General features: G+C 32.0%; 1 protein-coding gene across 7 annotated transcripts in view; it reads right to left on the minus strand.

Moving 5' to 3' along the window:
* Positions 1–2,996: 2,996 nt before the first annotated feature.
* Positions 2,997–14,491, minus strand: part of LOC116843358 (probable elongation factor 1-delta) — a 49,410-nt gene continuing 37,915 nt past the window's right edge. For all 7 annotated transcript variants that reach the window (XM_032813747.1, XM_032813752.1, XM_032813760.1 and 4 more), the window contains 5 exons: positions 9,381–9,474; positions 4,717–4,889; positions 4,290–4,359; positions 4,080–4,205; positions 2,997–4,002 (listed from right to left, as the gene is read on the minus strand). In XM_032813747.1, the coding sequence (XP_032669638.1) occupies positions 3,848–4,002; positions 4,080–4,205; positions 4,290–4,359; positions 4,717–4,889; positions 9,381–9,474 (618 nt within the window). In that variant the 3' untranslated portion in view covers positions 2,997–3,847. The remainder of the gene's footprint in view (positions 4,003–4,079; positions 4,206–4,289; positions 4,360–4,716; positions 4,890–9,380; positions 9,475–14,491) is intronic.

Genomic DNA, 14,491 nt, shown 5'->3' on the forward strand with positions numbered 1-14,491 from the left:
TAAGGGCTATCGCACACAAATTGACATAACTACATATGCATAGCATAAAATCGTATGGACCAATGAGCATTGAATATTAAGCATCGAACACCAATATGGCGACTTAATACTCGATGCTCATTGGTACATACGGTCTTATGCTATGCATATGCAGTTATGTCAATTTGTGTGCGATAGCCCTAACGTTGTGTACGATTCAATTGGGACAAAGTGTGTACTAGTGTGTATGTTTGTCGGGTAAGGTTAGGATTATTTTTCAACTATGCTTATATTTTAGTTTTCTTTTAATAATAAATAATAAAATCTAAGTAATAAAAGAGATATTATCCACTTCACGTCGCAAATGCTAGTCTCTTTTCAAGCCGCTACGTTTATTAACTTTAATTTTCACTAGAAAACACTAGTTTGTACAGCCGACTAGTAGCCCTCAAGTTGAGGATGTGTAATGTTGTGTCAACGATTACGATAATTGGAATGCAACTTGTGTGGCCGTGTGCATGAAAGTGTTTAGGGATATTGCAATTGGAAAGTACCCATCATTTTTCTTTTTATCATAACATTTATTTGCAAGGAACGTCCCAATTATAACAATATACACACAAAGCACTGAAAATGATATGTGCATCTGCTGCATACAGCCACAAGAAATAATTGTAACAAACAAAACACTTGTAATTCCTCACGAATTCTCAGAATGTTCTAAGAATTAAGTCACAAAGTATCCGTTAAGGCCATCACACACAAAATTCCGTAAGAACTTAAATCGTAAACGTAAGGAAATCGACCAATCCCAATCGAGTATTGGCTCTTCGTAATAATGGAGGGGTTACGAAGAACCGAGTGCTCGATTGGGATTGGTCGATTTCTTTACGCTTACGTTTTAAGTTCTTACGGAATTTTGTGTGTGATGGCCTTTACAATGAACTTCTGAGGAATACTTCAAGACAAACTTATTATGGTTATTTGTTCACGAATTCTTCAGATATTCATTTTTCTAATTCTGTGTATTTTTTAAAATGAATTCTCGAGGAACTTCTGTTCATCGCTGTGCTATCTGGGCATACAAACAATTATTTTTCCGTACAAAATCAATAATTATCTCATCCACACTCAATGAATCCATAATGAGATATGTAATAATATCAGTAATGTAGGTTATGTTGCAGCCAATCGTAATCGTACGGAATGGAAAAGATGGGAGTTGACCATCTTTCTTTCCGACACTAATGGCTCCTGCACACACGACGCGGTAATGCTTGCCGCGCGGCAGAAGTTCGCGCGACAGCCAATCAACATGCCGCTTTCCGTAATAACCTTCTAGCTCTTACGGAAAAACAACATATTGATTGGCTGTCGCGCATATTTTCGCCGCGCAGCAAGCATTACCGCGTCCTATGTGCAGAAGCCATAAAGCACACACACTTTCGTAACAGTAACCGTAAGACGTAACATAAGAATTGACCAATCATGTTGAGAATCGTCGAAACGTAAGATCGCCATTTTGATGAATACTCGATCGTAATTGGTCAATTCTTATGTTATGTCTTATGATTACTGTTACGAAAAGTGTGTGTGGCTAACTTAAGCTGGTGGCACATAGAAAAACTTAAGCAGTAAGACGTAAGCAGTAAGCGAATCAGCCAATCACAGTCGTTGATTCTTGGACCATAAGAAGTATCAACGACTGTGATTAATCAATTTGCTTACTGCTTAAGTTTTTCTGTGTGCCACAGCCCTTAAGCGTCTTTTACAATAACAGTAGGAGTAGTAGTAAGAAATAAGCAGTAAGTAAATTGACCAATTCCATTCTTACGTTTCAAAAATAATCGATTGTGATTGGTCTATTTACTTACTGCTTATTTCTTACTACTACTCCTACTGCCATTGTAAAAGACGCTTTAAGTCCATTCTACAATTGCGTAAGCGTAGTCGTGATCGTAAGAGTCAACCAATCCGAATGTTTTATTTACTGATTGCTTTATTTTGATTGGTTGTCGTAATCACATACAACCACGTTCACGCAATTGTAGAATGAGCTTTAGGGCTGTGGTACACAGAAAAACTTAAGCAGTAAGCAAATTGACCAATCACAGTCGTTGATTCTTCTTACGGTCCAAGAATCACCGACTGTGATTGGCTGATTCGCTTACTGCTTACGTCTTTCTATGTGCCACCAGCTTAACGACCGGCTATGACATCTTTATACAATATGCGACAGCTCAGTGCGCATGCGCCCGATATCCGGTTCTGGCTTACAACGTATTATAGAACAGACTAGCCTAACAGACTAGCGCGATATGCGATGCAACACGCGATACGCGCTGCAACATGCGACGAGCGATATCCAATCAGAATACTGGTATTCCGGTAAAACTGTACGCTTATTGAATATCGCGCGTTGCATATCATGTATTGTGCTGGCTGAGAGAGCGGGTCACTCTGGCGGCACTGTCAAGCATTGCTGAAAATAAATCTTTAGAAAAATTGTATATTACAGAGTTGATTTAATAAAAAATAATTAGTTTGTTCTTAGAGAACTTTGGATTTCGTATCCTGCATTAATGACGCAAACTTTCAAACTATACTAATAAATTAATATCCGGTTATCTGGCCGAATATTAATGAAATCAGACTATTTGGTCGGATTGTAAAAAGATGGCCGGATAGTTATCGGATATCCGGCACATTCTTATTAAAAACTCTTTAATTTTGGTATAAAATTCGGATTCCTTGATGTCAAAACATAAAATTAGTGACTTTTTAAGATCAATAATACATTTCCAGCGAAAAAATAAAGCAAGTTCTTTCTGGCGTAAAGCGTGCGCCTTTTGACGCGCAGTCAAATGGTTAAAATCCGTGGCTGTCAGACTTAAAAACTGCATAAACTAATGTAAGTGCAAACATGAGTTAACTCATGGCCGGTCAACAACGTTCAGATATAAAAAGACGAGTATATTGTGACCGGTCAGCACTTGTTAACTAGCAAATTAGACGAATTAAAATTTTGAGTTTTATTTTTATCTATCCGCTATAAAATCTGATAAAGAATGTATAATTTAGAGAAAAAGTAAGATTTAAATTACTTTAAATAAAAACTTAAATCATGGTACTTAAGGTTCCAGAGTACTAATCGCGATTATGTTGGATCGTGACATTAGAGGTATAAAATGATACGCTAAAAAAATTCTTACGTTTTCAAATATAAAGATATTTAAAAAATTAAAAAAAAAAAACACTTTAGATCTCTTGAACATATTTGTAAAATAGTTCAAAAACTATTTTTCTCTCTTTAACAATTAATAAATGGTTGTAAAATTAACGTGACAAAGTTATAAGAAAATGTAAATTAAAAGAAGAGATTGCATATCGCGTTCTACAGTTCTCATTCTATTTGTTATTCTCTAGTTATTTGTTGACCATCAAGGGAAAAGGATAGTTTTCGGAATATAAGAATGTTCAAGCAATCTGAAGTGTTTCATACAAATAGCTTTTTATTAAAAAATAGTACTTAAGAATTTTGGTCATTTGGAATTTTGGTGTTTTTCTCACTTGTGATTATTAAACAAGATTTCTGATATTATTAAATAAGAGTTCAGATATTATTATAAACAAGAGATCAGGAACCTTAATGCCATAAAAATTTACAATAAAACTTCTTTAGTTTACATTCAAGTTTGTTGTGTTGAATATTAAGTATTTTTACTTTTCGATTCTGAATAGGGATAAGATGCACACATTATTTACGATTACAGATATTAGCTAATGGAATGCAAAATGGCACACGAATTATATTATTTTTGACTACGTTGCCACGTGCGTTTTCTATGATACAGCTCACTTCGTTTGTTTACACTTTGTTAAAAGCTGCGATATCGACGCTTTGCACGTAATTTTCGATTTCTTGTATTTTCTCTATTAACCAATCGACCGATACTTTGTCATCTTCTACGACACACGAAATCTGCAGCTTGTGAATTCCGAAAGCGAGTGGCACCAGTTTAGCTGTGAAAAAGGGATATGCGTTAATATATCACTTGTGCGTATATGTGAAACGTCAAGAGACAATCATGAAAACTTACATGCACCCCAAAGCAAACCGTCGGTTTCGATTTTTCGCACTTCGCTTTCCATTTCTTTCATGTCCGTCTCGTCGTCCCATGGTTTCACGTCTAGGATAATGTTCGATTTAGCTATTAAAGCTGGTTCTACAAGATAAGAATTAGTCAGTGATAATGTATTTAAAAAATTGAGCAATTGTTATCGAACGTCACACCTCTTGCGTTACGTACTTTTGGATTTCTTAGCAGTATACGCAGCGAGTCGTTCTTCCCTAATCTTAGCGGCCTCTGCATCATCTCCCTATTGAGCCAAATAAGAATTTTCATCGAAAGAATCAAGACAAATTAAAACAGACGAATTAACAATTCATGAATGCCAGATTTATGCTGTGTATATCAGATTTGTATGAGTTTGACCAAATGTTACAGCGGATAAATCAGTATATTATGGGAATATCTGGTGTATATACTAAATTATAAAAATCATGATATTTTACGTAAATATATAAATTCACGCGTTTTGTGACACTTATTGATTTATGTTAATGTGTATCAAGTGTTCGGTTCTTGTGCATCATGCGATGTTAAACCTAGGTATTCGCGCTGTACATGAGAAATCCAATCGGCACTGTTCCCACTATCTCCACTCTGCACTTGCCTCTGAATCTGAACCAAACAAATCAACATCTTCGTCATCTTCATCCTTTTCTGGCATTTGTTCTTCGACACTCTCGGGTTTCGCAGGACAAATCGCTATGTAAGGGATGCGCTGTTCGAGACTTGTCACGCGTTTCTCCAATTTATCCAGTACAGCCTCGAGATCTTGTACAACTATTTAAGAAAACATTTTTCAAATAATTATTATATAATTCTTTTTTAGGTTTGTTTATTGTTACGACAGAGGAAATTATTGCAGTTTGATAGAACTTGTAGTATTAATTTAGCTCATGTGTCTTTTTTAAGATGACTGGTTCGTAAAACCATTTTTTTTAGGGAACTTTCAGAATTTTAAGAATATATTAATGACGATCCACACATATAAAATTGGAAAGAGAATAACCGTATCAAAGCTAAGATAATTAATGTTGGCACTATTTACATGCATATACGAAATGAATACCGATATTATGTTTTTGATTCTAGCGGTCAAATTATTCTTACACTTTTAATGCAAAATAAAAAGACGGTTAAAAACTAGAAGTAATATAAAAAATTATTAGATTATGGACCATCTAGTTTATTAAAAATATGTGTGTATGTGTATGCATATGTGTGTGTGTGTGTGTGTGTATGCGCGCGCGTACGAAGCAAATTCAGAGTTTAATCGTAATTCTCAACTGAATACAATAAGCCACAATAAACGATAAAAAATAAAACTTATTTTCCTTTCTAATGTTTGTATAATCCTATAAATCTATAATTGCATGTATATAAAGTAAAAATAGTATTAACCCTCCATTGCCCTTGTATGAGACAAACGCTTAGTTGAAATTTTACTTTATAATTATATAATGGTGGCTTAACATTAAGTTGGCTTTGAAACTTTCTGACTTTCAATTTACAACCTTTAAGATCATATTTGTATAGTTGTTTTCTTAATTTCGTTAATATAACTTTTATTAACCCTTTTATTATATTCGACGACACGTTCAGTTCCACGTTTGTGTCCCCGTGGACAGAAAAAAGAAGTTGGAGAATTTTTTTAAAACTTGGTATACAGAGGTTTTTAGAGTCGCTGAATACGATTTTGAGGTCAAAATTGTAAAATTCAAAATGACGAGTCCAGTAGAGGCAAAAACATAAAAATCTGATTTTTATAAAATCCAATATCGAAGGATTTTTCGGTTCACTAAATACGAATTTGATGTTCAACTATTCGATTTCAAAGTTGCGGATCAATATAGCGATGAAAAAAATGAAAATCTGATTGTTATAAAATCCGATATCTAAAGGGTTTTGGATCAATAAATACGAATTTGAGGTTAAAATATTCAAATAATAGGCTCAATATGGCGAGCAAAAAATCAAAATTTATTTATTATGAAATCTGATACCCAATCATATAAAACCATATAAAATATATTAAAATTCAAGAACCTTGACAATGGATAAGAGTTTTGAAGTTATAAATATTAGGGAGACATTTCAGGTTCCCATTTTAATAAAATCGACCATTGTTATTTTTCAAATATATGATCCGCCATATTGAATCCGCCATTTTAAATTTTGACGTCAAATTCGTATTCAGCCAAAAACCTCTTAGTACCAAATTTCAACACAATCGGATCATTTTTAGTATTTTCATCCGCCATTAGATCCGCCATTTTGAATTTTGAAATTTTGATGTCAATTTCGTATTCCGCAACCCCAAAAACCATAGGGTACCAAGTTTTATGAAAATCAAGCTTATTAATTAGAAAATAAACGATGTGCGCCATATCGCGTCAATGTCGTCGAAGGAATTAATAAATATTGTTTTCGTATGAGTGTTTAGTTGAAATTTTATTTTTTAATTATATAACAATAGCTTCACATAGTTGGCTTTGAAACTTGCTAACTTATTTTTTATTTACAACCTTTCAGATTAAACTTATATGGTCATTTTCTTAATTTTTCCAGTATAATTTTTATTAATACTCTGGAATTAAGACCCTAAATCAAGACTCTGAGGTTAATAAGACTTGTGCTGTTACTAAATTTAAACTTTATTTTAATGGATTGATAATAAATCTATGTTTTAAATCATTTATTTGTTTTATCAAGTTGTATTAATGCAGTAATAATTAAATTTTCATTTAAATTTAATTAATAAAAGATGTGGCGTTTTGCTCATACAAAAACACTTGTTTGTCTGCAAACAAGGGCAGTGGAAGATTAAACAGGGCTTTTTAAGATATCTTAAAGAACATAAAATATATTGATAGTTGGCATCCGTATTAATAGTTGTCACTTGAAACTTGTCTCATATGAGATATTCAAATTTTTATTCAAATTAGATCTCAGATTTACACTTAAATTATGTGACATTTATATCTATAATCGTGATTAAACTGAAAAATTCTCATTGAATTTAAATCTAAATCTTCAACATTGAATTTAAATATAAATATCTCACTTGAAAAAAATCTGTGTATCTTATTTTAAGTAATAATTATTAATATAGGTCTTAAAAATATCATAAACCCCTTGTCCACAACCTTGCTTTAATCTTTAAGCCGTAATAAATTGACCAACCACAATCGATTATTTTAAAAATAATGAACTGTAGTTAGTCAATTTCTTACGGCTTAAGAATTAAAGTAAGGTTGTGGACAAGCGGATAAATATTTTTCTGATAATTTTAAAGTCTGACCTACAATATGCTCTTTGTGTTCTGTTTCTTGTCTTCTGTCTTTTTCTGGCTTAAAGTCTGATCTACAATATGCTCTTTGTTTCCTGCTTTCTCTTTATCTCTTTCTGACTCAAACCTTAAGGTTTAAGCCAGAAAAAGATAAGAAACAGAACGCAAAGAGCATATTGTACATCAGACTTTAAAAACATTTTTAAAATATCTTTAAGACAACAATATCTTTAATACAATAATATTGTGTAGGTAGTATTTGTATTACGTATATGTTATGTAACATTTGTATATGTAAATGTCGCATCGTCCATTAGATGTCTATCTCTCGTATATTCTAGAAACCCTATAATAAGAGTCTGGCCATCAGAGGAATTCTGGCAAAATTCTTCGAGAGAGGAAGATATATATTTCCTAGAAATCCTGTAGGAAATATATATCTTTCTCTCTCGAAGAATGTTGCCAGAATTCCTCTGATGGCCAGACTCAGCCCCCCGCATCTTGTAGTTTCAGGTATTCATGTAATGAAGCCATGGCGCAGTCAATACAGTTAGTATATATAGGTTGCTTTCCAGCCAGAGACACAAGATGGCCAGATTCTTACCATAGGGTTTCTAGTACATTCGTAAACGGAAAGATTAAAAAAATAGATTCTTTCATTGGATAAAATGGATATGTTTCTAAACTCGCAAAAAAAGCAGACAATCTATGATTGCTGGGAAATGGATAATTTACATTCCAATTATAATATTTCAGCAATATAATTATATGATATTTTAATATATAATATTAATATAACAATTACATAACATATTATGTAATATAACTGTAATTCATATGAGTATTTTAGTGACATTAATGTTATATAAATACGATGCTCAAAGGTTACACGAATGAAATATTAAGTGAGTATTATCGCTAAGTTGCTAATTAGTTATTTCTTCATTCATAAGTATAATTTCCCAATAAACAAAAAATATCAGACCAACATTTTAAAATATTGACTTGATCTGTCTATTACAATAATCGATATTTACTGAGTATCAGTAACTTACCGATAATATTCATGCAATATTTCGTTTTTAATCTTATCCTTTTTAATCGGTTATCGTTTTTAAATTTAGAATTATAGTATAAGCAGACACCAAAATATGTCCGTTTAGAATAAAATCAATAAAATACTATGAGATTATTTTCAAGCGTTGTTTTGTAATAAACGTTTTTAAAACAATTTATCAACTTTGCTTTCAGCATAACAATCGGTAAAAAGTATGTCGTGCTGTTAATTTCGTATTGTTCCATTTTTGTATTGTTCCGTTGTATAAATGTTTCTAAAACAATATATTAATTTTGCTTTCAGCACGACACTTAGCAAATGTGTGTTGTATTAATTAATGCTGTGAAGTTATTTTCAAGCATTATTTCTACAATGATAATATTATATTTTAGAAACGTTTGTATGGCTAAACAACGCTTGAAAATTTCATAATATAAAACTCCAATAAAACAACCCAAAAAGATCGTTAGAACTGCAAATAATTCACAGCACTACACTTTTTTCACATAGTGTATTAAGCCCAAAAATAAAAATGTATATAAAATTGTAAGTTGTAGGAATCTCAAAAATGTTTATAGGATTATTATAGGACTTGTATTAAAATAGTTGCAACTATTATCAGACGATGTAATATTTACAATCTTCTTGTATTTTAGAATATAACGTATTGTGCTAGGACGTAAAGATAAAAATTTTTTCTAATTTTGATTTTTTTTATATTAAAAGTGCGAAATTTTTTTTAGTTTCTATCAGAATTATAAAAAGTGCTGTTAAAATTTTCTCTATCAATGTCCTTTATTAATTTTTTTAAATGTCGTACTTCACAGATACGCAAACAAGCGGAAGTACGCGTTGTATTAGAGACCTACAATTGTAAGAAATCAAATATGTATGTACATTAGTTGCAATAATATGATATACGTACCACCTTGTAGATCTTTATTACGTTTTTCAAGATTTGCTATACGTGGTGTAACGTCTTGATGTGACATGTCAGTCAAGGCCATAACATCGTCCATCTATAAAAAGATATAATTTTATTATATATTTTTAAAAAAATCACACGTATATGTGTGTATTATTTTTTCCGTAACAAAATACAATCAATTTTATAATGCTTTTAATAAAAAGGATTTGAATAATAAATTATAATTGTTCATTAATATAATCCATACAGAAAATCTGACACAACGCGTATATCCACACGTATGTAAGTAGAATTTATTAAATTATACAAAAAAGTCCCTTACCATTTTACATATTTCGTAATAGTTCTTAAGGAATTAATTAAAAAATATTAGCGAATAAATGTGCAAGAAACAGTAAGACGAGTTCTGTAGACAAATACTACGTTTTGGGTACTCACGCGTTCTAATTATATTTTATCTTTATCGTTCATTACATACGGAAGGAAGGTAAAATAACGTTTACAGCATGTAAGCATCTAAAAAAAACCATTAAGTACATTCAGCGAAAAAAGCAATTCAACGAGTGCTTAATGACTATCACTCCTGATTGATAAATACTCCTGAGTCTATGAAAAATCTAAAAGAATACTCCAATCACAAACAATAATCACAGACAATAATTACTGAGCTGCTTTTTTCGCTGAATGCAGCCATTGTCATTGCTTAAGATGGCATGAATCTATTGATGATTTTTTTACAACGGCAGACGGTACGTGATACAGATTTCTACAAAGACTGAAAAAAAAACTGATCCTACCAGATCTTATATGATGAATCCGAACAAACTTACTTTAAAAAAAAAGGGTGAAAAAAACGCCAAGTTCACGCGCTTGCTTGCTTATGGAATTATGCAAAAATTAATATTTCTATAAAAAATATTTTATTTGTTAAATAACACATTTAAAAATGTTAATAAGAAATAAGTTTAAACTTCTATTTTTTTTACAAAAAAAAACGGGATATCAGGTAATTAAGCCAAATGAAAATAACTCATGTGTTTCCCTACACGAGTAGAATTATATAAAAGCAAATATGTTCATATATAAAATATTTCACATACATATTTTCAGAGAACATAAATCTAAAGACGTTAAAATATAATATTATTTAAATTTCTATTTTCTAAAAGGAATGTTAAAAGATAATTAGATCAAACGAAAATACCATTGTATATAACAGCTTTGTATATATAACAGCGTATATAACAGCTTAGTGTATATTCACACCACATGTGGTAACTATTGACTTCTTTTTATTAACCATATAAAAACCATATAAAAATTAAGATAAAATTAAATTAAGAGTCATACAAAAAACACTTAGCGTGCCCGTGTCGCAATAAGGTACATTGAATTTTACAAATTGATATACAAAATACTATTTGAAAAATATATTTAAATTATTTATATACCCGGTGACGCCAAGTGTTTTTGTGTAACTCTTAATTTTATTTTATCTTAATTTTTACATGGTTACCAATAAAAAGAAGTCAATAATTATCACATGTGGTGTGAATATATACATTAGCAATGATGAATATACACAAAACTGTTATATACGCAATGGTATTTTCGTTTGATCTAATTATCTTTTAACATTCTTTTTAGAAAATAGAAATTGAAATAATATTACATTTTAATGTCTTTAGGTTTATGTTCTCTGAAAATATGTATGTGAAATATTTCATATATGAACATATTTGCTTTTATATAATTCTATTTATGTAGGTAAACACGTGAATTATTTTCACTTGGCCTAACTATCCGATATGACGTTTTTTGTATTATAAAAAATAGAAGTTTAAACAACAATATTTCTTATTATTCCATAATTCCACTCGTGCAAGCAAGCGCATAAACTTAGTGTCTTTTCAACTTTTTTTTTTAAAAGTAGGTTTGTTCGGATATTATATCTTTTTCATAAATGATTGAACATCTATTAAACACATGTGACATAAGTTCATAAACAATTCATAAATATAAATAATTTTCATAAATACTTATAATTTTACGAGACTTACGTATCAATTTAACAGGAAATACTACTGTATTTCTTCTATAGATACTTGGCTTATACGTACGATGCGAGCGCTCAGTTGCTTCGAAACGCCGAGTAAGCGCGAGAATATCATAATAATAACAGTAATAAATAGCTCTTCAATTAATAATGGCAACTGGTAAATGGTGATTTTCAAATAATTATAAAATATATTAAGTTAAGAAAACATAATAATTCATTATTTCTCAAATAATAATAACTATAATAAATAGCTCTTCAATTGATAATAGTAACTGGTAAATTGTAACTGGTAAATGGTAATTTTCAAATAATACAATATCAGCTCAATTATATGGTATATTATATAATATTACTTTGTTATATAACAAAGTAGTAGTTACGTAATATACCATATGATTGAGCTGACATTGTAACATCGATGATACTTTGTGTTTACTAGGTATTTAAGAATTTTAATTTTTTGAAAATGTAACTGTAATAGTAGCAGAATTACATTTCTTGAGAGTAATAGTAACAAATATAATGAAACTTATATGGTTTTTGTGAATACATAAAATACATAAAATACATATACATAAGATCAACGAAAAAAAAAACAGTACATATATATATATATATATATATATATATATATATATATATATACACAATATACGGTGCACGCGCGCGCACGCACGCACGCATACACAAAACGGTATATATATTCTATATGCATTTACAAATAATCATAAAAGTTTAATTGTATTCGTTATTATTATCTAAGAAATGTTAATTCTGTTACTGTTGCAGTTATATTTGAAAATATTAAAGTCTTTAAATTGTTGTAGACAAAAAATAATGTCTAATCTGAAAAGTACATTAATTACTCATTATTTGCTGGAAAATTCATTATTAACATTATGATTACTGTTATTGTTATTCAAGAAGTAATGAGTTATTATAAATATGAAATTTTAATTTAGATCAGTCCGCGTGTGGCTGCCGCGTTGTCTATCGGATGGTTAACATACAAATAAAGTAAGGCATGTATATTCTGTCTGACTCTAATTTATCTAATTTATTCATTATTTTCTTCAGTGTGCACCAGTTCAGCTACAAACAAAGAAACTAATACTTAAGGGACGTCTACATTGGAAGTAAGCAGTAAGAAGTAGGAAGTAAGAATAAGAAATTAACCAATCATAGTTGATTATTCTTCTCACATTAGACTATGGTTGGTCAATTTCTTACTCTTACTTCCTACTTACTTCCAATGTAGACGTCCCTTTACACACACATACGACCCGATGACGCGGCATAGGTCTCGCTGACTGACTAATAATAAACCACTTCGTAGTGCCATAAGGCCCAATCTACAATAAATGGAGTAAAGAGTAGGAGTAAGAAATAAGCAGTAAGCAAATTGACCAATTCCATTCTCACGTTTCAAAAATAATCGATTGTGATTGGTCTGTTTACTTACTGCTTATTTCTTACTCCTACTCCTATTCCTTACTCCATCTATTGTAGATCGGATCTTAAGCGTCGTTTACAATATGCGGAGTAAGTTTGGAGTAAGAAGTAAGCCGTAAGAACTGGCTAATCGTAGTCGATTATTATAAAAATAATCATCTATGATTGGTTAATTCTTACGGCTTATTTCTTATTCCAAGCTTACTCCGCATATTGTAGACGACGCTTTAAGGGGCGTCTATATTGGAAGTAAGCAATAAGAAATAGGAAGTAAGAATAAGAAATTGACCAATCATAGTTGATTATTCTTCTCACATTCATCTGTGGTTTGTCAATTTCTTACTCTTACTTCCTACTTTTTACTACTTATTTCCAATATAGACGCCCCTTAATACACACATACACGTACCGGCGTTAATGCCGTTCGTATATCCGTGTAACTCGCACACATGACGCGTCACTCACACACTGTTGCCTGTAGGTGAGGCACGAGCAGCACGGAGTAGCGGAAGGAGCTAGCGGACGGGAGCGGTGCACTTGGACACGGTGCATTTGGACACAGCCAATCACAGCACCGTGTGATTAGAGACATTTGTAGGGTCCCTTGGAACAGCGACTTGTGATTGGACTGTGTCCAATTGCCCCGTGTCCAACTGATATACACCCCTAGCGGACAGCAGATCTTAAAGGATAGCAACATTTGACTTTGAGAGACTGACAGCTGTACCATTTGGTACAGTAACATTGTTTCTCTCTGTAGTCGCCGTACGCTCGGGATCGCGCCAGAGATGTCGCTTCCGAACGGCATCTCTGAGCGTTATCTAGGGAGAGGAGAGTGTCGTGAGCGTGGAGCGTCAGGTAGCTCAATGGTTTAGAGCAGTCGCCCGGCAAGCGAAAGACCCGGGTTCGAGTCCCGGTCTAGCAGAACCGCGCTCTCTATATTTTTCTCTTTGGAACGAAAAGATAGATCTCGAACGCACGGCGTCCCGCCGCCACCTAGTATGCCCTCCTCCTTCTACGGTAAACGACCGTCGGATGGCTTGGAGAGAGAATAGTGGTGGGAGTCGCGGCGATCTTCCATTCTCTATCGCAGACGTAAAAGTGAGAGAGATAGCATTATGAGACGTAGTGGCCAGAAATGCTGTCCTAAAATACATGTTACGCACAATAAGAAAACGTTCGACTCACACTGTCTCGTCTATACGTGAATAAATATGCGGTGTTCCGACGACTATTTTGCTCGTTCAAACGTCCATGCATTATTTCTTGTTAGCAAGAAAATTACTGCAATATAAGAGGAGATCTTTGGGATGAGTTTTCAGGAGGCTTTGACAAGTGTTTCTTAATAGGTGTTCTTAAAAAAAATATATTAGATTTATTTCAATATAGAATATTGCATCAATATAAAATACTGCAACAATACAACGCTTGTATAGGTTGTCGAAGTAGAGTATTTTTAATTTTAGTGTTGCATAAACATGCGAAATATAGTTATTTAATATTTTATGCGTTTGAGTATCGTTCCATCGTTATAAAATTTGGTGGACTTGAAAAGGGCCGATTTTTGCGCCTGTTTCAAATAATTATTGTTCCTTAT

This window comes from Odontomachus brunneus, unplaced genomic scaffold, assembly GCF_010583005.1.
Source record: "Odontomachus brunneus isolate Ranch 3 - 2012 unplaced genomic scaffold, Obru_v1 Obru_scaffold_003, whole genome shotgun sequence".
Lineage (NCBI taxonomy): Eukaryota > Metazoa > Arthropoda > Insecta > Hymenoptera > Formicidae > Odontomachus > Odontomachus brunneus.